This window comes from Anser anser, assembly GCF_964211835.1.
Source record: "Anser anser genome assembly, contig: HAP1_SCAFFOLD_71, whole genome shotgun sequence".
NCBI classification, from domain to species: domain Eukaryota; kingdom Metazoa; phylum Chordata; class Aves; order Anseriformes; family Anatidae; genus Anser; species Anser anser.
In genome coordinates, this window is record NW_028153640.1 from 127,423 (window position 1) to 150,851 (window position 23,429).

The window sequence follows — 23,429 nt, forward strand, 5'->3', positions numbered from 1 at the left end:
GGCCTAGTATAAACCACTGTGCTTGTTGTAGGTTGCGCAGACGTAGAAGAGCGTGTTTTCAACAATCCAAAGTCTAGGAAGCAAGAAAAAAAAGTCTTCCTGTTAGCGCGGCACCTCACTACATGTAACTAAGTGACTTTACTAGAGGGCAAAAATTTCAACTCAGGTGCCAATGGTTACAACTAGACATTCAGACCGAGCGCAACAGGAAGTCCCCAGAAATCTTATCTAAACGGATGAAATTTCATCTGCTGCACTGGGTCACAACAGAACATTTCGTTAAAGCTTCATTTAACTCTTTGTTTCCAAGCAAGCTTTAAATCAACATTTTCACTGGTCGATACAAGTACAAACAGACAGTAGCTGACTGAAATCTGACAGTCCAACGTGGAATGGAAATAATACAATTTGATTAAGACGCGATGCCCAATCGAATCAAATTTCTAAAGCTCCTCCTTCCGTAGCAGATGACTCAAATCTACTCCAGTAACTGTACAGAAGTTTGTACTCGGAGCAGCAATCCATGCGGTATTTTCCCACAGATGCTGAATATTAATTAAATAATAAAAACTCAAGACAATTGAACAACTGTCTAATTTTCTATAATCTTTTTCAAAATGCATCGGACACAGGACAACTCCTTATTTAAAAGGTGGCAATTTTAACAGAAAAGACAAGCTACTAATACAGAAAGACTAAAGGAAATGCATCTTAAACAGCAGCTCAAGTTGCTTGTAAATCTACATTGAACATAGTTGTTTTGTGGTTTGTTTGTTGGGTTTTTTTTTTAGTCAAAAATGAAGTCTTTGAACAATGTGAAAAACACACTTTATGAAACTGTTGAAAACAATTGCAATTGCTTAAAAACAAAATTCAGAAAAGGGTTTTTAACGTAAAACACTCCACTTCTGTTTGCAGTTTAAATTTTAATCCACAGGAGCCATTGTAAGCTAAGGCCCAAAGATTCGCAGCTTTCGCCATGTATTTGGAACTGAAGCTCTTTCCTATTCTTTCTTCACCTGGGCTGAAGGTGGGACAGGAGTGTTGAGCTTTACAAACATTTCCTTTTCAATTCCACAAATTGTATTTACTTAAAATGAAACACCGATTATCTGGCTAATTCTCTTAGTACCTCATTTACAATTACATCCTAACACGTAAAGGAGATGCAACCCATCTGCTTTTCATCTTGCAGTTTTACTTCCAGCAACAAACACCGCTTAGAATAGAAGGGGGCAGATGCACCCTAACAAACGCAGCGCTTAATGTAATGCTCTCCTACATTCATATTTATAGCAGATACTCTATTAACCATAAGTCGTGTGTTGGTTTTTTTTTAATAAAAAATGCTAGCGTATTTTTTGCAGCATCTTTTTAAAAGGAGTTCATTATCTCTCCAGGATTTTTTAGAACGTCTAAGACGCTTCCTTCCTTTAAGACGTGGGCAGTGGTGAAGGGACCACCAGCAAAATCTTTGACCTCCTCTTTCTGTGTGTTGATGTTGGTTGAGGTGGTGGTGTCTTTTGAAACAAAAGAAAACAAAACCAGCTTTCACAATGTGACCTAGTTAGAGCAGATTATACTCACTTTTGTTAGAAACAAGAATTTCCAGCTTTCATGCTTCTCACATAAGAATCTTCACAAATTCTACTTACTTTGCAATGCTTTATGATTACAAGCAAAACAAAAAGCAACAAAACAAAAAAAAAATATAAAAGCAGATCTGTCACTGGAAAAATACTGCAGAAGTCCAACACTGCCTGGAATTGCTAGCATGCGCAGACAGGACAGATTGAAGATTTAATAAAGAAAAAAAGGAAAATCAGCACTTCAGATCTGAAGTGCTAAAGTTTCAGTTACCTAGGGTAAGAAAGGGCGTCACTGGAGTACCACTGGGTCCAGAAAGTTCTGCCGATTTTACAACGGGAACACTAAATGTAAACCCAATCTGCTATGAACAAGAGAGGTTTTTCAGATTCTCAAGCCACAGGAACTCCAATCGAATGCACACACAAAACCAAATCTGAAAGCTGCTCTTCACATTTGTAGCACGCATGCTGAATGACAAATTATAAGCCAGAAGCCTACATACTTTTCTCCATCAAGGCAGATTCTGCTTTAGTGTTCTGCAACAGCCTACTAAATGCCTAAGAAAAAAAGTCAAGCTCCTTTATTATTTTACTTACAGAAGACGTAGGTAGCACTTCTGCCTCAGTAGATTTCACAACTGGAGATGAAAACGCGAACTCAGGACTGCTAACAGTACTTGCTGGTTGTATCTGTATTTTCAAAAGAATTAAAGGTTTATATTTAAGAGCAACAACTACCTGAATTCACTACCCAACAGAAGTCCCGCAGTGACGTCGAAAAACCTGATGTTTGAGTTATTTTGCAGATAAAAGTAATAATAAAACACAGGGAAGTTTCCAAGTGGGTATAGGACAATATCTTCAAAACCAAATTCCAGAAACTGAGAGGAAAAGCTGGAGATGCTACTTAGGTCTAAATGCACGGAAAAGCAAGCCAGGAAGCTGAAGAACGGCAAACTCAGCCCAATGATACTCCAAGAACTTCAGCAAACACCTCAACATGTTAAAGCAGCTGTCTACTTCAAACCGTACAAAAAATATTTCAAGTACTCTGGAACAGATTAATGTTTATTTTATTGCAATAATATGCCAATTATTGCACCCTAGGCTCATTCTATGTGAGGCTTATATGACCACGTTACCTCTAATTTAATAACTTAAATAAAGTTGTGGTTTAACCATTGCAGGCAACTAAGCACCACACAGCCACTCGCTCACTCCCTCCAAATGGAACAGGGAAAAGAACTGGAAATAAAGAAGTAAAGTTGTTAAATTTGAGGTAGCATTAATGACTCATCGCATGTAATGGCTACCTGGAAAGACAAATGCCATAACCCTGTACATACTCCCCACTCCTTCCCCTTCTTTCCCCCAGCATTTATTGCTGAGCACGATGCTAAATGGTGTGGAATATCCCTTCGGTCCTCTGGGCTCCGCTGTCCTGGCTGAGTGCCCTCCCAGCCTCTTGTGCATCCCCGACCTCCTCGCTGGCAGGGCAGCGTGAGAAACAGAAAAGGACTTCTCACTGTGTAAGCACTGCTCAGCAACAGCTAAAACACCAGTGCCTTACCAACACTGTTTTGCTCACAAATCTGCAACACAGCATCATCTACTACGAAGAAAATTAACTCTACCCCTGCCAAAACCACTATAAATAACTTGGCATAAAGTCCACACCCCCCTTCCCCCGCAGACTTCCACAGCATTTGAAGCAGTTATACAATCACGTTAAATGGGAGTTGGCAGGCTCTAAGACTGAGAGAAGCAGAATCAAAACATTTATGCCTTTTTCCCCAAACTGGCATACAACCCCAATTCATTCAGCTGCGTAGAAACTAATATTTGTTAGTTTCATGAGCACCACAGAAAAAGTCAACTCGCAATAAAGCAGTATACTCATTGTAAACATTATTTATAGCATAAAGATTTACCTTGCACGCCGCCGTCGCTGCTGCATCTGCCATGCCTGCCGCCTCCGTTGAATTTGCCACGCTTGTCGTTGCCGCTGTTGACCTTGATATGTCCTTTGTCATCAGCAGGTATGGCATGCCCGCCGCCATTATTGGATATGTCAAGCCTGAGGGCACTGTTGAACACGTTATGCCTGACGTCGCCGTTGTATATATCATGTCCTCCACCTCCTCCTCTGATAGATCTGTCAAGTCCTCCACCTCCGATGGATCTGTCATGCCCTCCACCTCTGATGGATTTGCCATGCCCGTCGCAGCTGCTGGAGTTGCCGTGCTCATTGCTGCTGTTGAAACAGCGCTCGGTGACGCTGAGACAGCGCTACTACCAACGAAACTGGAATTGAACTGAGGCAGCGATGCAGCACTGATGGGTAGGGGTATTTTCGGTAGCACTGGTTCCTCCACTTCCTAAAGTTGCAAATTTTAATTTTTCTTATACAAGACATACTACTTTCTCACCCCATCCCACCCAATTTATTAACAAAATTAAATAGAACAAAAATCCATACGAATTAAGAGAAAGCAAGTTTCCAGAAGAAATCCCGATCTCCCCACCTCTGTCTACCACGTCATTTTAATTTATGGCAGGCCTGCTTCCACATTATACTCTATTCAACAACTGTACAGCAAGAACACTGAAAGTTAACTCAAAACCTGTGCGGAACAGAGATGCACAGATCACATTTTTTTTCTTTCTTCTCTGTACTTTAGTCATCAAAGCTCTGGAGAAGCATCATCCTTTCTAACTACCCTCGCATGGCTTCAATTAAGAGTACACTCTCAAGACAAGTGAGAAAGTGTTCCTCTTGCAAAATTAGGCAGGATAGCTGCCAAAGTTTCTAAAGTCACTACAGCAGTGAACGTGGAAAAAGGTAATGTTTAAAGAAGCAGGTAGGTTCAACAACCAAACTAAACACAAAAAGCACCAAAGAAAGTCAGACTAGCAGCACTGAAGATTGTGTTCTGGTAAATACAGTCTATACCATGTATCAGGATGCAAATATAAAAATCAGAAAACAGCCTCTTAACAACTTCAATTTTCATCCCTGCCACTTACTTTATTCGATTACTAAGATTGGATGAGTTATGTTTTAAATGGCATAGGAAATCTGACCAAAATTTGTACAGTACTATCATGATCTACTTAGAAATGACTAGGAAGGGATGTAAGTTGGTACTACTGATATTCAGTGCATCCTGTAGCTTACATCTGTTTCACAGTTTTGATTTGAAAAGTTTATGGAACTTTTGATATTTGGACCATTATTTTATTTGCGTTACAGGAATAAACAACAGTGTTTACGATTTCTTTATATTGCATCATCCAGAAGTCCCATTTAATGATTTGAAACTTAAATTAACTTAAATACTTAATATTAACTTAATATTAATTAAATACTTAATGTTAACGTAAATACTTAAATTAACTTACAGGCAGCTTATATAACATCCAATAAAAGAAAAAATAATCTGAATATTCATGGTCATAGTTTTATGGAATAGATTTTTCCTATTAAAATGAGAAAAAAACTCTCTCACAATGAGTTTGGTGAGTATCAAAAACTGAGTCATCGTTAGCAGACATGCAGAATGCTCTCTTCTACTATTCTTTTTCACACTCTTGGCCTGTATCTTTCTGTACGACTTAAATATGAAACCAAAAATTAAGCTTTTTTTTTCTTTTTATACTTGGCACTCGTTTCAAGTATCATTCCTGTAGAAAAACTATACACACCTTCACCAAAACTTCTCTTCTTAGGACTCATTCATTCAATTGCTAACGAGAAATGTTATAGTTTGAAGAATCTCCAAGGTAAGAGAATTAAAAATTTCAAAATTACATAAGCAAAGTTCAGGTATTCAAACACAGGAAATCAATTGGAGCCTGCTCTGAAACCCACAAGAAAACAAAAACAATGCAAAAATAAAGCGGTATTGTTATAATTTACTATGATGCAATAAAACTGACACACTTAGCTAGTTACTTCAGTAAGCTCAGTGACAGCAATTAATTTAAGAGTCACTTACCTGTTCTTGTACAGCTCTTGATAAATAGTGTATTCCTCTTTCCCTTCTCATTTTGCCACCTCCGCTACTCACTCCTGAAGACAGACCATTGGACGCAGCAGTACTGAATTTGTAGCTGGTCACATTGCTAGCACACGACAGTACAGAAGTTGGGGGAAACAAGAGAAAAAAAAATTACCAGCCAAATTTTTTTTTCAAGATATTAGAGCTGTTATTAGTCCTAGAATTGAAACCTGCTGATCAGAAAAAAACTAAAGCTGTCTCACAAGTTGCTAAATGCTGGTAAATACTTGATGTTCTAAATAGGAAAAACTTTATTAACAGCAGCAATGAAAAGGACATACATAAGTGCACCGTTCACACGGGAACAATGACTAAGCCAGAAGACCTGAAATAGAAGAGCTGATTTAGATTGTTATTTTCCAGTGCTTCCTTTAAATAGGACTGGTTCTCTGATTCTGCGATGCACGTGTATCTTTTGCAGGGATATAAAAGAACAGCTCACAAAAATACAGAAAGAGTGCACATATGCACACATACACATGGGAAACACTGCCAACAGCTCTGATAGAATAGGGACGCCTTAGACTTGTGTGGCAAGGTAATATGGCCTAAGCTTCAGAAGCAGCTCTGGCTTTCGTGTGGCCATCAGCAGGAACAGCAGAGGTGTTTGGGTATGCCAACATTCCAGAAGTCTTTTCAGACATGAATACAGATCCCTTTTGTAAGGCATACAAAGGCGTTTTTCTGGTACTTAAAAAAGCCTAGCTCAAAACCAGAAAGATATCCTAATCCAAGAGCAAATGGGGAAAAAATAACCCAAACCAGAAGTGGAATAGGGAATAACTCTAACAAAAGTACTATGGCAAGAAAATGAAGTATGCCTGAAAAAACCGTGACATCAAAGCTTATCTTGCAGCCAATCAGTCAGTCAGTACAGAAGTGCATTAGATCGCACTGGAAGACACCAGGTCAAACTCCCACAATACTGAGGAGGAGAACTGGTCTAAACTTGTCAAATACTTGACAACAGCCTGCTTAGCACTGTAACTGCATAGAGGAAGACAGATCCCTAAGGCAGATGCTCAGACTTTTCTCTAATCCAAACTGTCAATCCATTAGAATTCTGAAAAAAGTCTTACATCAAAATAGATCTTCATTCAGACAACTATCGCTTGCCCATAACAGCCCATATTCCTCTTTCTGTTAACACCTGTGAGCTTCAAGGGGGCAAAGACAGTTGTCAGCCTTCAAGCAAGTCTAATCTACAATTGGACTCAGGATATAAAATATATATATATATACACACACACGCATAGATATATAGCATTGGTGGGCCAGAGATTTACTGAGTATTCCAACTCAACTGTCCAAAGGGACTCTTGCCAGCAGATCAGTGTGGTGCTCCTGCTCCAGAACATGGCACCCAACAGAGACCAGCATCACAAAAAACACTACCACCACTACCTACTCTACAAACAAAAGGTAGGGCACTGCAATAAACTTTGTGAACGAAATCAAAAGCAGTATGAGTTTGCTGTATCTCCTTCCTAAATGGAGAAGTAGAAAGGAGTTCTAGCAAAGACAATTTAGAACAGTTTGAAAAAAACATAATTAAAACCCAGCACCTGATTGCACCTGTACCAGAACCTTAAAGCCAGTCGCTTCCACCCCTAAAAAGGTGGTTGTTGTGAAGTCCAACTTTTAGATGCCAAAACAAAGTGTTGAGTTCTTTCTGCAAGCCAAAGAATGCCCATGGTCACATAAGAATTGCTTGGCAGATGAGCATAGAGTCGACAAAATTCCCTGCTACTGTTCTTTGAAAAGAGCAACCCCCTAAAAACCGAGTGCAAAGTCCCTTAACTCAAGCATTATTACCCAAAACACCATTTGCCCAGAAGGAAAAGCCATCAATATTATCTGGAGGATAACTCATTTGACCTAAACCAAGAAAGCAGTATAACACAAAGCAGTCTCCTCAAGAAGAAATTCAATTAATTCTGCTGGATTTTTTTTATTTTAGAGATGAGTTAGCATTTGGCCTCAAATGATTCTAAAGAACACATGGTCTTCATGTGAACTCAAAGCAGACAATTAACTTCATCATGAAAGGAGTATTAAAAAAAAGAATAATAAATCATAAATCTTCCTCCATGTTTTTGCTTAAAAAATAAAGAAAAAAACACATCAATAAACATCCTCCTGAACTGTAACTCACTTCCCCTACTTCACCTTCTAAAGAATACTTCAGAAAGAATCATCCCATTAGGACAGAGCTTTCAAACTGCAAGCAATTAAATAGCTAAAACTAATAGCTTTTCCCCTAGGGAACATTAGGAGGGACAAATTATTTTGTTATAAGTAAACTGAGTTATAAACCATGAAATATCTGTCAAAGCAAAATTTGTAACGCTACAGATTTAGTTAAACTACAAAATGAGCCATATTTCCTGTAGAAGGAAAAAATTAGGCCTCCAATAGCAAAGATCCTTTCTGTGGATACAGCATTATAACGTGCCTCGTTTCCCATCTTCGTATCCTACTCAGAAGATAAACTTGGGATAAAAAGTGGTGTATCAGTACTTTTATTCTTGCTCATCTTCCTTCCTTTCATAAAAACAACAATTTTCTCAAAGTTATATTGATCTTCAAACACAATCCAGACTTTGCAGCTCCCTCAAAATACAAAATTTTCATTGGATTTCCCATTCCTTTTACTGAGAACTGTCACCACCTTTCAGGTGCAGACCGTACTGAAAAAGGAGATGTCTTTCTTCCTTCAAGTAAGTTTTAAATTAATAGATGTCATACCTTTCAGATGGTTCTGCTCGCTGTTCTGCAGGCAAAGTCTTCTCTCTCATCCCCTGCAAGTTAAGTTTAGTTCAAGACTTAGCTGAATATGTACAGAATACACAAAGTACCAACAACCACTTCATGTGGTTTTTTGTGGTTTTTATTTATTTATATTTAATTTTATAGCACTGAATACACCTCACCTACTTAACGTTGTTCCCTAATTCAGCATTGTGGGTACAGTTCAGTTAAATTTTGGGGCTAAAGTAAGCATCACTGCTTCACTCAGCATTGAGGACAAACTGATAGAACACTAAATCAAATTTGTCAAATCCTCTAACAAAGAAAGTAATTACTTTAAACAAAATGACAAAAATTGTGTGTGGGGGGGAGAGTTTTCATCAAAACTTGTGTTTGCCAACCCCGTAAAAGGGACATACTTTTCTGTTTTCTGTCATTTATCAACAAACAAGAAAAAAAAAACCTCTACCCCCCTAAAAACTAAGCAGTTGCTGCTACATTCATTTTAGAACTTTACCAAATGGAGATTGTGCTGGCTAAACAATACAGAGATTGAAAGAGTTAAAAGCAATAAGCAACCAGTATTACTGTCCACTTTGATTTCCAGCCTAAGAAGCCCATACACTTAACAAGTGGTCATTTGTACACTCAGACTGATACTGGAAACACAGATGTTTTCGCAGAAAGAGATGCCCATTTAATTTTATGGAAAATTTATCAGACTCCATCTACTCCAAAGCAATCAAAACCGATAACTCAGCACATTGTCAGAACTCTCACTTGGAGCACATAGCTCACCTGGAATAGTTTACACAGAACACGAGCATGTTTCATCAGTGACAGCTTTGTGTACATGAGAATATAAAAGGAAAACATTTCTGTCTTTTAATATTCTTTCACTGACAACAGGATGACTCAATAGCACATCATGACATCGTGAAAACAACCACAAGACACTGAGTGTTCCAAAAACAGAATTAAATCCATAAAAGCTCAATCTATTTCACAATGGTTCCCACTGCCTTAAAGCTCGCCTCAAACATACTATCAGTACTTTTTGCAAAGATAGGATAACAATTGGTTTGAGAAACATTCCAAGACTGGAAAAAAAAAACAGGCACATAAGGACTCAAAAATGTACTCACTTGGAACTTTGTGTCTCCTCTCTGGCAAATTTTGCTGGACTGAGTAGTTGAAGTCGGTGATGGTTCAGAATACCGCGTATAACGCATCGGCTGACGGTTTACTGTTGGTGTCACAAGTCTCTTAACAGGTGGAGGCTGGAATGCATTCTGGGATTCCAGCTTTGAAAGGGAAACAGCAATCAATTTATCCTTATGTCCACCCAAATTAATTCCAATATTTATTGATGAAAACAAATTACAGAACTATAAACCTCCCCCCATCGGTCTTGGCACTCAGTGAATACGATTTGAAAATTCTGAAGACCGTTCAACTTGTAGAGGGAAATCACCAGAAAACCAGTAACGAAATCCATAAAGCTATATATAAGTAGCCAAAGTCTGACTGAATTCCATTTCAAAATTTGGCAGTTAGCTTCATAGACAAAATAATTCATGCTACCATAATTAAAATAACCCATGTTCCTAGAATATGCTCCTATCTTTTCCTCTGCCCACACTGTGATTTTTTTTTTTTAGTAGCTTAATTCATTAATTTAACATTTGAAGTGTTAAGCAACTAATTATACAGGCTTCTGGGCTTCACATCCCCTACATTTTCCCCCTTCAAAGTTACACAAACAATAGAACACACTCAAAAAAAACAACTTGTCAATCTTACAATAATCTCATTCATTAAAATATGATCCAATGCTTTACATGTGGATTAGATGCACTTCAAGTAGTGGGTTTGACTTCCCTTTTCAAAGCATTTTCACAGACCAGAGTTAATTTTTAACACAGACCACTGCGTGTTCTGCAAAACTGACTTAACTGAACTGTCAGACAGAAAACAAACCCTAAAGGCTACAAGATTTACCGATGGCTCCGCCTGCGGTCTTAAGGATCAGAAAATACAGTCTTAGGAAGCATGCTATTGTTCAAATCAATACCAACAGGAAATCGTTTACACCGCAGCTTTAATTTCACAGTATCTCCCAGCTCTTAGTAATAGGATTCACACTCTCTCTAAAGTATACAAAAATACATCTTTCTAAAAAATATTACATTCAGTTTGAAACCTTGAATAAGACATGTTTTATGTAAGTTCACAAATCTACTTCGAGTGAACGACGGTTCATTGCTGGTTTTAAAGGTAAAAAAGAAAAATATTAATTCCCCCAGTTAGGCATTCAATACACCAAGAGCTATTCTGCCTGGTACAGTTCCTTGAAATAAGAAAAATACCACATCACTGCTACCCACTGCAGAAGTTTAGCCCGAGTGCACAAGTGTTCCGTCAACCGCATGTTCACTTTAGCAGGAAAACACACGATCGTCTCCTCAGCAAATAATTGCTTCTCATCACGGGCTACCCTTCTCCCGCCACCATTATGAATTCTAGTATTATGAATAGACAATCTATCTCCTTTCACCCACTGACAGCTGTGTGCAACATTCATTTAGTGGCTGACAATTTCAGGCTCTCTGTTGCAAATCTGGCAGATCTTTCTTAATGCCTTATCACAGGTGTATTGCTATAATATAACTGAGAATTCACACCAGATTTGGTTTTAGTTATTTGGATAATATTTATGATATACTTCACTTCTCCATGCCCTTGTAATTTGGCAGATGGTGAAAAGATGGTCCAGGAAATCTGAGATGTTTGTAAACTCTGAAGTGATTGTAAACTTAATTATACATCCATCCAGTCAAGGAATTAGCACAGAAACTTCTTGAGACACTGTCCCTTTTCTCATTAGAACAGAAGATGAAAAGTTTGCACATCTTGTTATTTCCTTCAGTCACCTGATCTTCAAGTGGTCATTTAAGGGTTTTGCAATTTAACAAGCCCAAGAATACCCCTAACTAAAGTCATCAAAAAAAGATGACTAGTTTTCATTTTTTAAATAAAATGAAAGGAAATCATGCTTTACCACAGCATTCTCACCAGTTCTGTGCTACCTCCAAATAGGAATTTAGGAGCGTAAGATTTATAGCGTCGGAAATTAACAATTTTCCTCCTCTTTACTTTGAATGGTGATAAAAAGCAGAAAAATTAGTTTTCTGTGCCCGAATGAACACGGAAGTCTGTACAAAGTCTATATGACCACTCAAGCAGTATTTTTCTATTTGTGATCATTTCTTCAAGAGAAAACTTGCCTCAAGAGGAATTTTAATATGCAGCTTCACCCCAAGTTGGGGGACAAGATAAAACGACTTGGTGTGTTCTAGAGTTGGTGCTCTCAACTTACAAAGATAACATAATTCTTAACCTGAGTAATCTTCACAGCCCATCATCTATTGTGGATACATGCCAATATTAACTTGATTTGATGTCTATGTTGTCACTGAGGTTTGAGAAAATTTTTCTAATAGTGATAAAGCATTGAAAAAGTTATCTACCTCAGCTTAAGACATTATTGGTTCTTACCTTTCTTCGTTTGGACTGGAAGTCAGTAATATCCGGTTTATCTATGTCCGGAGGCTGAGGGAAAAAACAAAGCATAAATATTAGAGGGCAATTTTTTTCTCCTGAGAGAGAGGGTTCCCTGCAACAAAAATGTGGGGGTTCATGGTCAACTTACACAACACAGCGGCAAAAGAGATGTCATTCTTTTAGCATCCTGTTGAAAAAACAGCGCAATAAATTAAACCGGCCACAACGTAAGGAAGAATAGTTTTATCTTTATCCTTTGATGGCACATTTACTAAGTTTTATAAACACATGAAGCAAAAACAGATTAAAAGAAGTGCTATTTACCAACAAAGGGCTTGACAGCTTCTCCACTGCCTCCAAGATGCACCACGCTGAGGTACTCAAGGTAGCGTGGGACCGCACAGTTTCTTGTCTAGCTTTCGCTCTCTTTTGTGCCTGAAAAATTAGCATTTTAAGTGTTACAATGGTCAATTCTCAGCTAAGGAGGCATGTTTTTTACGTCCCAAGGCTACACTGATGATACAATCAATATATTCTGATGACAGAGAAACATGCAGTCACTGGGAGTTCAAGCCATAAAGAAGAGAATACGTTTGGAGTTTAATGAAGTTTACCTTGGGCCTCAGTGCATCTTGCACGTGCTTGTTGCACGAGCAATAAAAGAACTCCGTACTTGTAAAAGGTCAAGACGGATGATGCTAGGACTGCTAAGGCCTCCGAAGCAGTAATCAGGGAAACAGAACTCAAGAAAAGGCTTGTGGTACAGAAAGCATTTTCAGTAACAACACAGACCTCAGAGTTTCACGATGGTCTAAGTGTACCATCTTAAAATCAGTGTATACAATCATAACCAGGAACTAGTTTTACTTCTCTCTTGCTTCCTCCCTTCCCCCAAGATTAAAGTTGGCTGCAAATCTTTGTCTTAAAAGATAAAGATCTGATTTAAACTGTAACAGATCTAAACATTACACTGAAAAAGTAAACTGTTTATTTGCACCACCCAACTTCAAATATCAGTCAAAAACTTCCTTTGGTGTGACTTTTTTTCTTCCCAGGTTAAACCCCTCAAATAACCACACTGTGCTTATCACACGATGTGAAGACAGGAAGCAGACCACGCAGCGTGTAAAAACACAAGTGAGACTCACAGAACCACAGAATGGTTAAGGTTGGAAGTGACCTCTAGAGATCGCCTGGTCTACCCCCCCGCTCAAGCAGGGCCACCCCGAGCAGGCTGCCCAGGACCATGTCAAGTCAGCTCTTGAAGACCTCCAAAGAGGGAGACTCCACAGCCTCTCCGGGCAACCCGTGCCAGGGCTCCATCACCCGCACAGTGCAAAAGCATTTCCTGATGCTCAGACAGAGCCTCACGTTTCAGTTTGTGCCTGTTGCCTCTTGACCTGGCACTGGGCACCGCTGAAAACACAATGGCTCTCTATGCTCTTTGCACCATCCATTCAGGTATTTATATACACCAATAAGATCCCCCCAAACCTCCTCTCCTCCATGCTAAACGGGCACAGCAGTCTCTGCCTCTCCTCAGAGGAGAGGTGCTCCCAGTCCCTTGATCATCTTGGTGGCCCTTCGCTGGACTCTCTAGTACCTTGCTGTCATTCACAGCAAGCAGCAAGAAGCAAGCTACTCTCTCCTTTAAAAGCCTAGTATTTTGGTTCCTCTTTTTACCATAATGCAGTAATATTGTAAAAAACAAAAATAGCCGACCAAAGAGGGTTCCCAGCTTTGCACCACAAGGTTTCAAGGTTTCCCGTAAGTGAGGTACTTGTACTGCCCTTTTTCCGTTGCACAAATGGACTGTCAGAACAGAGCCAGCAAACCCGCGTTTTCATTTTCTTCAAATTCCTTTTGATTTATCGATAAAAGTCACTTTCATTTAAATACATTCCTACCAAACCTGATTTGACTTTCCTTTTCGATTCAGCTCTAGCTAATCAGAGTTGTCAGCAGTTTTTATTTGCTATTTCCAAGAACTCTTGGGGGCAAATAACTCTCTCCAAGAACTATATGAATCGTTCAAAACAGAAAGCATGTTACTGCTTATCTTGGGACTGCATTTAGTCCTGCATGCCTCTGTGTACCAGAAGAACAAAGGATCAGCAAAGTTGATTTTAGATATTTTCAAAGACTGCAGGTTTATACAACATATCCATAGCATGAATGTAGGCATGCTTGGAAAAGAAGATCCACAGATAAATATTAGCCAGGTTTGACTACTGTAGCTTTTGCTACCATAAACACAAGTTTTCAAAGTTATGCTGTCATTGGCTTTTTTGCATCAAGTTATTTTAACGTAATGTAGTCAGAGGCAGACAATGGCACTTAAATGGAATTTTTTGAAAGACCTAACAACAGAGGAAACCCCAACTACCAACAACTAGCCCAAACTGTCATTCTTGTTCTTTCTGACAAGTATTACCTGTGGTAAAAACTGTCATTAAAGAATTTAAACAGAAATCAATCTCGTCTATTTTTGTAGACCAAGAGGGCAGAAGAGCAACTGTTTGGCAAAACTTTTCCCCTTCGGCAGTGCTCCTTTTATTATTTCCATCACTATTTCCCACTACACTACTTTTCTCATACCTGATAAGGTTCCGTCTTTGGCTGCCTTGATCTTACAGCTGCACCACCGGCATAAGCCGTCTTTCCGGGGTATAATGGAGAAAACCCAAGCTGGTTTTGCTTAAAAACAGACGTGCTTCCACGTACCTACGGAAACACAGTATGAGAAGTGGATAGAAAAACAGGTACACATTCAAACTGATTAAAAGAAATACTGTGCAGTACTTACAGGACACAGTCCTCCAAAAACAAATAAACTGAATGCAGGTTTCTTAGAGCTAGCTGCAGAATGCTGCGAGAGGGAATGAGTTCTTTCATCTTGTGTGGGCCAGAGCAGTGACGATGAAGTATTTTTTAAAACTGCAACATCTGCCAAAATGACGTATGCTAGATGTAAATGCCTCTCGTACGTACAGAACTTTAACAATAAAGATCACACTAATTCAAGTTCTTCAATACAGAAAAATAAGCATGACTTCAGCTTCTTTAAATAGATCAACTTCACGTACAGACTGAAAACCAAGTATCACCTACAAACTTGAAAACTGTTCACAGAGCTGCAAGTAGTTTTCACCAATCTTACCAAGTTAATACTGTGCTTCCAATGCAGGTATTTTTTTCCTTCATGCTAAGATAAAAGAGGACCGCATAAACATCAGTGCATTTGTACGGACAAAGCTTTTTTCTGTGTTGGTAAAAGGCTGGAGGCCAGCACAGATCATAATCGCACAGGTTTTAAACCTGAAGATTCCCCAAAGGCTGCTCTAAGAGTTAACGATCTTCTGCCCATGTATGTTTTACGAAGACACACCAGAAAGTTCTAGTGCACTCAGGTTATATTGCTAAAGCCCAGCAACTCTACTCTCAGCTGTACAAAAGTTCTCTGCAAAACCTGCTGAGCACACGTCAGTCCCTGTCTATATGGGGGACTAGAAAAAGCTGCAAACCTGCTGTTCGCCCTTTCAGCGAGAAGACCTACGTACCAACCTACATCGACACGATGCTTATTTTTTATTTTAAAATGGTGTGCTTTCCTCAATGAATTTGGCAAAAGACATGAAAGTATTGACAGCTGAAGCCTTCTACCAAGAAAGGTCAAAAAACAGCCTATAGCTTATGTCAGAGTAGTTTCTTTATCTTCTCTTGCTGAAACACAGGAAAACATCTCGTGTTCCTATTTGTCACCTGCACTTATTCACATTTAACCAGCTGTCTGTTAGATATTCTGAGTCACTCTTCCTTCTAGACAATCAGCCTAGTTGTCAAGCTACGGCAAGTCAGCCTGATTTCCTACCGTCCCAGTTCAAAATTTACATATAACCTAGCTGAACGTGTATATTTCAGCATTGACTCTTTCTAATATCAGGGTATCATAAACGTATTCCAAAGCACGCTTCTATTAAAAAGGTGATAGGATTATATACTTCTAAAACACTAAAAATTCAATTTAATTCTCGCATCCAAAGTTGACATTCACCTATTTTATTTACTAAGGTGATGTGGAATATTAAAGAACGCAAGGTACTTCACATTAAAAAAAAAGTCAATTAAACAGAGAACACAAAAATCACCTTCATCAGATGCTCTAGAGGAGGAATCACTGGTTGTTGAGATGTTATCATCGTCTTGTTGAGAGGTAGAATCTTCTATTTCTTTTATGAAGGACAGCCTAGGACTGCCAATGCCAAATATAGAAGATGTCGAGGGCTGACAAGGTGGGACAGGAGAATCCAGCATGGTATAATTCAGACGGCTCCGATGAAGAGAGGGCCTTGTTAACACAACTGGGAAGTTCAGTGCTGATCTACTTGTGGATGGTTCTAGACAAGAACAGGGAGATAATTAGCTTTGCTATAGACAAGCTCACAGAAGCCAAAACCTGTTTCCTATCGACAGCCATGCTATTGCCAAGTTCTAAGCGCAAAAAGAGAGAAGCCAAATTTAACTTCTTCCTCACCCAGATACGGTTGCATCTAACTGTCTGGCTACAACAACAACACTGCTTGCGATACACAGTATTAATGTTGCATCCAGAAGTAGTTAACTATGAGGTTTTACAACACCACATTCTGACCCCGTGCTCAAATGCTCTAACGCTGACTTGGCCGTTCACTAAATCAAACATATATACTCCTTCTCCCATGTACAGCTTGCAATAAGCTTTACAAAATTTGAGATTACACGGTAAATTACAGATAACACTGCAGCTTCCATAATATTGGAACAAAGGTTATATTAATCTGAATACACAACATGAAAATGAACGTTTGCAGTACTTTTTTCCCAAGTTCTTCCATATCAGCTCACGTTAGAGGCAAAACATCATCTCCTACCCATTAACTATTGGGATTTTGACCCAAGGGACAAGGATGTTGACCCAAGTAACCAGATGAGCATTTTTCCCTCTTGAAGCAAAGGGTCTGCAAACAATGCCAGTGGCCTGGAATAGGTGGCCTTGAAGTCTATCTTGCTAAAAAAAATCTTATTCTTAAGCATAGTATTCGACACCCACGGACAGCAACATAAGCTGCAAAAGGTTCCAGGGTGTCCACCTGCTCCTGATCTCCTGGAGTTAGCAAGCTTGCAGTGCAGCTGTTCTTACTGAAAGCTCCTTTCACGCAGTTACATAGGAAAGCCAACATGTGTTCCTCAGTCACGAAGACCTTCTCTATTCTTTTCTCCAAACTCATTCCCAAGCTACAGCTACACAGAAAGCCATCAATCTCCTTGTTTACAATTAGATGAGATTGGAGGCAAAGATATTTCCTCCTTATTTTTTGATTCTGCCAACAACAGAAGCAACTGACTTTCCACATTATCTATGGTTACCTACGCACGCTCAGACAAAACTTCTTTACTTATTAAAAGCTGACTTCCCCAAAACAGCTAATTTAAGAGAAACTCAAATAAGAATAGATGCAAATTTATACAACAGGACTACAGGAACAGTGAGAGGCACTGGATATAAGACAAATTAATCTTTCATGAGGTAAAGGAGTTGCAAACCTCGTTGCCAACGGTCAAATACCTTTTCAAAGACACCCCCTCCCCCCGCGTAGACCTTAAAGTTATTGAATATTTTAAGGATAATAATCTCATAAACCACATCCGTGCACAAGTTCCCCAGTTCACCATGAAGTTAACAAGGAACTTTACTAAATTGATCAAAGCCCAGAACAAAAAAAAACAAAACAAAACAAACAAACTCAGGACACGAGACGGAATTTTCCTCTGCCATTCTAGCATCTAGTCTTTTGTTTCGAAGACTGCAAAACAAATTAATTTTTTTAATTGCCTTAGGCAATTAGACAGATTTTCATTCCATATCTTTTAAAAGATGGAAAATGCAACCCAGCACACTTGCAAATGACTTATTTTCAGCATTTAGCACCTGGCTAATAGAGTACCTAAAGTTAACTGATGCCTTCCAAGAGCATAAGATGTATGCTTCGTAACTGTGTATACAGTTTAAAGCTAAGACGGTTTCACAAACAGTTGTTTCGACTTTTTTTGGGTTTTTTTCATTCTGTCAAAACCCTCATTCCAATTTCCTTTTGAAATTCAGATTCAAAACTAGAAATCTGTGAATAAATACAGATGGCCAGAATTCCAAATGATTTTTCACATACCTCGTCTACTAATTCCTGCTGGTTCAGGCGTGAATCTCTCATCGATTATGGTATCTTCATCTGAATAATCGTGGTGATAGTTTACCGGAGTCTCCTCCTGGTTTGCAGATTCATTTCTGTCTACACACTCCTCCTCACGCTTATTGAAATACTTCTGCAGCCAGGCCGGTACAATATTTTTCACAGTTTCTGTCATTCTGCTAATTAATCCCTGCTTGAAAGAAAAAACACTTGTTTAATTACAGAAACGCAGTCAACAGCATATGCTGGGATACCACCTTCCACGGACCTTGAAGACAGATATTATACAGCAAATATTCAGAAGACGACGACGAGGTTGATCCCTGGCATAGGATCGCTACACTTCTGGTAAACCTAAATTCACCTAAGATTGATTTACAACTACCTATCACTTTCTGCACTTCCAAGTGACCTTGGCAAGGTTCAAAGTTTTGAAACCTCTGCCAAAATTCACCAGCAGGTCGTCAATCTGCAAGGCTATCAGGAAACTCTACGCCTGAACAGCTCCTGACCTACAGACTTGTTCCAGGACTCTTCCTCTTCGCACCCTCACGTGAAAACCAACTAAACCAGAAGTTCAGCAATTATCTACTGCGACAGTCAGGACCATACTACCCATTAAAATTAGTGAATCTAAATATTTTCAATTTTAGTAATGCTGAATTGCAGTGACTATACGCACAAAAACCAGTTCTGCTCTCAACAGTCAGGCTAACCCAGAAGATGTCCTGGAAGAAACACAGCTATAGCTATAGCACCAGCACCTCCTCTTGCAAGAGCCTTCTAAAGCTGTTGCTGTATTTTGTAGAAGACTGACTCTGCGGCATACATCGGGTACGATCGGAGAATTCCCACCTGACCGAAAGCCCCAGGAACTACGGTTAAATAAAAGATAAATTAATATAAATGAATATAATTAATAATAAAAATTAATAATAAAAATTAATATCCAGAAAGCTGACAATCATGAGCTAGGCATCCTGCTAATCATCCCTCCTGCAGGCAGGGGGAAAAAAAAAAGGTAAATTAGATCCAGGACTAGTTCCCAGGAACTTTGAAGCTGCTAACTATACTGCCTACAGTGCCCAGGCACCTTCAGAGCTTAATGGTAAGAGACAGAGGGTTTGGTGGGCTGTAATTAGGATCACAAGCACACAAAACACATCTATTTAAGTATTTCTAAGAATCGACTTATCGACTAAAGTTGTAGGGGGAAGGATGAGAAAAACAGCGGGGTAGGGATCAGAACCAGAGGTATAACCTCACAAAATCGCATCGGTCGCTTTCGTGCCTCCCCAACTGCATCACTGAGAGACAATTAACATTAAGCCACAGAACCTTCTGCAGAGTGGACATGATATTGAAAATAAACTGAAATTAATTGACAAATGCTCTAAGCAAGCTATCTGCTCAAAGCTCGTCCTTTTACGTTATGAACATTTGCACGATTCGTCTGGTTACAAAGCTAACTGCTATAATAAATGCACACATGTAACACCTATCAGTTTGTCTATTTATCAAATCATTAAAACTCTTCCCCGATAAGTTACTGTTAATTTGATCTGCGCTGGATGTGCAGCAGCCATTCTCTGTGCAGAATCCCCCAGATATCCCCACGCACGTGTTTGCTCTGGCACACTCTTTAAATAAACCTACTGGAAAACACGCAGAGATAACAGACAATGGAAAAGTTAGAAAACCATCTCCACTGATTATTTTCAATCCACGTGTAAGGTTTATCAGTTAGCTACACAGTGTCGGCACACGCAAGCTATGGCACTTTCAACATTAATGCACTGTTCAAGCCAGAGGTTTCAACGGTTGCTCTGTAAGCGTGGGGAATGTTTGCATTGCCCTTCCAGGCCAGCTTTAGATGGACAAGATTGATTGTCAATATGTGGTATAAGGGACTTGGCATTTCTGCAAGTGATAAAAACCTAAATGAGCAGCTATCCATGCGTAGCGCTCCCTTGGTTTTGCATATGATAATCAATCCCCTCAGCTACGTTGCTCATTTAATAGCGGAGAGGTTTTGGCTGAACAAACATGTGCAGAGGGCATCTCCAGAGCATCTCTCTGGGCGTCCTGACATTTCTTAGCAAAGAGCTGCTGGGAGGGATCTCGGCGCGTCCCCCCTCCAGCACGGGGATTTTCACACCCCGAATTGACGGACCGCTTTCACCATCAACCTGCTGTACCCTACAGCACAAACGAGAAGCAAAGCCTGGCAGGTAACGTTCAGAGAATTGATGATGGGCTGAGGAGGGGTGCAGGGAGCGGGGAAAGCCCTGGGGGTGGCACTGGGGGTCCTGAGGGCAGCGGGCTGGGGGTGAAGGGGAGGGGGAGGAGGGGGGTAATGGGCTGGGTAGAGGGGTAAGGGGGTAAGTAAGGGGCTGAGGGGGTAACTGAGGGGGTTAGGAAGGGGCTGAGGGGGTAACTGAGGGGGTTAGGAAGGGGCTGAGGGGGTAACTAAGGGGGTAACTAAGCCGTTGAGGGGGTAACTAAGGGGGTAACTAAGCGGTCGAGGGGGTAACTAAGGGGGTAAGGAGGTGGGTAGGGGGTAACTAAGGGGATAAAGGGGCGGGTAAGGTAAGGGGGTAAGTAAGGGGGTAACTGGTGGGCTGAGGGGGAAGGGCCCGCTGTGGGGGGGCCGCTCCTCACCCGCTTGCTCCTGGCACAGGGGGGCTTCGCGGCGCCCAAACGGTGGCGCCGCCTCTTCACCTTGCCGCCGGCCGCTCCTCCTCCTCCTCCTCCTCCTCCTCCTCCTCCTCCTGCTCCTCCTCCTCCTGATCGGGCTCCTGGGCTGCCGCCCGGCGCCCCGCCGCCACCGGCCCTGCCACCGCCGGCCATGCCGCTGCCGGTCGCGCCGCTACCGGTCGCGCCGCCCGAGGCCATACCGCCCCCCCCCCGCGTTCGGTGCCGTCACGGGGCCCCCCCGCCCCCCGCCGCCACGCGCCGCGGGGCCTGCCCTGCCCCTCGTGGGAATAAAAATGTTGTTTTTGCAGAGTTACGTTGTTTAAAGGTAAGGAATGGGGTATCGAGGTGTGCTTGCAGCGATAAGAACGCTTAGCAGGCGACCTTGTAAAATGCAGACAACCAGACTCCGTAGAACAATTCGGGGAAAATCACGGTGTTGAGTCAAGTCAGGTAAGTGAAGAACCATTACCGCTTCAACCAGTAAAAAAGTCGAAAGAAATTCGAAATTTAACAGGCCGGCAACTGAAGGCCATGCATTGTCTGGGAAGCATCAGACAGATTGTGAGCCTGGATCACCCCCTCAGTGGGGAAACAGGGGAGGGTCCCGTCATCAAAAAGTATATAAACTGGGTTTTGGAACCAGCAGGGGCGCTCCTGCTCGTGGGACGCCCGCCACTGCGATCGCGAATAAATTCCTGCTTCGCTGAGCTCCTCGCCTGAGCCCAAGTTATTGGCTACGGAGTGTTTCTCACAATTTGGGGGCTCGTCCGGGAGCCAGTCGCCTACTGGGGAGCCCCACCGCCGCAGCAGCAGGAAGGCATGCCCCGCTGATTTCAGCGGTCCTGTGCATCGACGGCGGCGGTTCTGCGGAGAGCTGACAGAGGGCCCGAGACTGATGAAAGAGGCAGGATCCGTGAAGGAGTGGGGAAGGGAAGAAGGCAGGCACTCCGGCTTTGAGAATTGATCCGGTAACTCTGTGCACAGACCAAGGTAAGAAATAGGAAGTATTGCCTTGGGGGTCGGGTGAGACTCTGTGTGCCGTGTGATTGAGACGTACTTTTGTACGGAGCGAGTGTGGAGTCCTGATCCGCGGTTCCGCAGCTCCGCGAGGGGCGCGGCCGGAGACGGACGAAGCGTGAGATAAGGGAGAGAAAGGAAGAGTCTCGGGAAATGTGGTGTATGGTAAGCCCTTGCACGGGGAAGTGCTTGGCAATACACCAGGGAAATTTGGTGTGCGGTAGTCCTCGCACGGACGGGACGCCCGCCACTGCGATCGCGAATAAATTCCTGCTTCGCCGAGCTCCTCGCCTGAGCCCAAGTTATTGGCTACGGAGTGTTTCTCACACCCTCCCCCTCCCTCCCTCGCGCGCCCCCTCCCCTCACGGGAACGCGCGCCCCCCCCTCCCGCTGCCGCTCCCGTTCCTCGCCCCGCCCCGGTCCCGTCCCGGTCCCGCCGCCCTCCCGCTCCCGCCCTCAGGACCCGGCCGCCATAATGAACCCCGGCCCGGCCACCGTAAGCACGGGGCTAGGAGTCACCTCCAGAGCCTCCCCGCGCCGTGGCGCCGACCGCTGGTGTGCCGCAGCACCGCGCCGGGCGTGGGACGGCGCCCCGAGCCCACAGTGCTCGTCAGAAAAGCCCCGCACCGACAACCGATACCCCCGCACCGACAACCAACAGCCCCCACGCCGACAACCAACGCACAAGCAGTGTTTTAGGCCGGATTCGTGGCCCCGTTGGTCCGGGAAGCAGTCGTCACGCTAAATTCTACCCCACGGCAGGGGAACGATGGGCATCGTGACAGATCGCCGCCCCAGAAAATAAACACATAAATAAAGAATAAAAACGATAACGGGACATGAATCGTGCCCTTAATAACAGACATTGGGCAGTGAAATCACCGACTTCTGCAACAATACGTGCTCAGGGAACTGACTAAAACCCCTCCTGCATCGGCCATGTAATAGCTAGGCAAACATCACATAATACTTCCCTCCCTCATGTACACCAAACCTATTAAGGCAACCATAGTAGCGTGATAACGTGATTTTTCTCCTCCAGATCAGCGTCAAAGGCAGCTACGCTAGGTTTGCTCATAAGTTCAAACGCTGCTTTATTTATTTATTTGAATTCCATTTTTCTTATTTAGAAGGATTTCCATAGGGTGACAGGCCTTTAATGACACTCACGACTCAGAAACATTTGCCGATGCAGTCAAACGGTGTCTATTAACGCGAGGCACTGAAGTTAATTGGTATTAAAAATGAGCCAAAACGAAAGGCAAGTATCTGCGTGTCCAGCAGAATGACAGCGATCATCACCATTTGATCAATCTTCCCCCCACTCTCTGTTGCAGCTAGGTACAACGAAAAGAGTTTATGAAATCATTACGGGACATTCTTGTAGAAAACTTCCTCAAGCTTGGAAGAAAAAAAAACATTTCAGCTAAGTAAAACAGAAAATAACTGGAAGAAGTGAAGTATGGCGGTGTTGGAAAAGTTGCTTCAAAGACTTGTTTAATTAAAAAGAAGGAAAAAAGCAA

The 23,429-nt window shown here is 41.7% G+C and overlaps 1 protein-coding gene across 1 annotated transcript; it reads right to left on the minus strand.

Moving 5' to 3' along the window:
- Nucleotides 1-3,322: 3,322 nt before the first annotated feature.
- On the minus strand, nt 3,323-12,034 carry LOC310891723 (uncharacterized protein; the record flags this gene model as incomplete). The annotated part of the gene is made up of 5 exons (XM_083853964.1): nt 3,323-3,967; nt 5,588-5,714; nt 8,399-8,451; nt 9,547-9,705; nt 11,960-12,034. 5 exons carry the CDS (start codon nt 12,032-12,034, stop codon nt 3,425-3,427), a joined length of 957 nt encoding a protein of 318 aa, XP_083710090.1. The 3' UTR covers nt 3,323-3,424.
- Between the last annotated feature and the right edge of the window lie 11,395 nt (nt 12,035-23,429).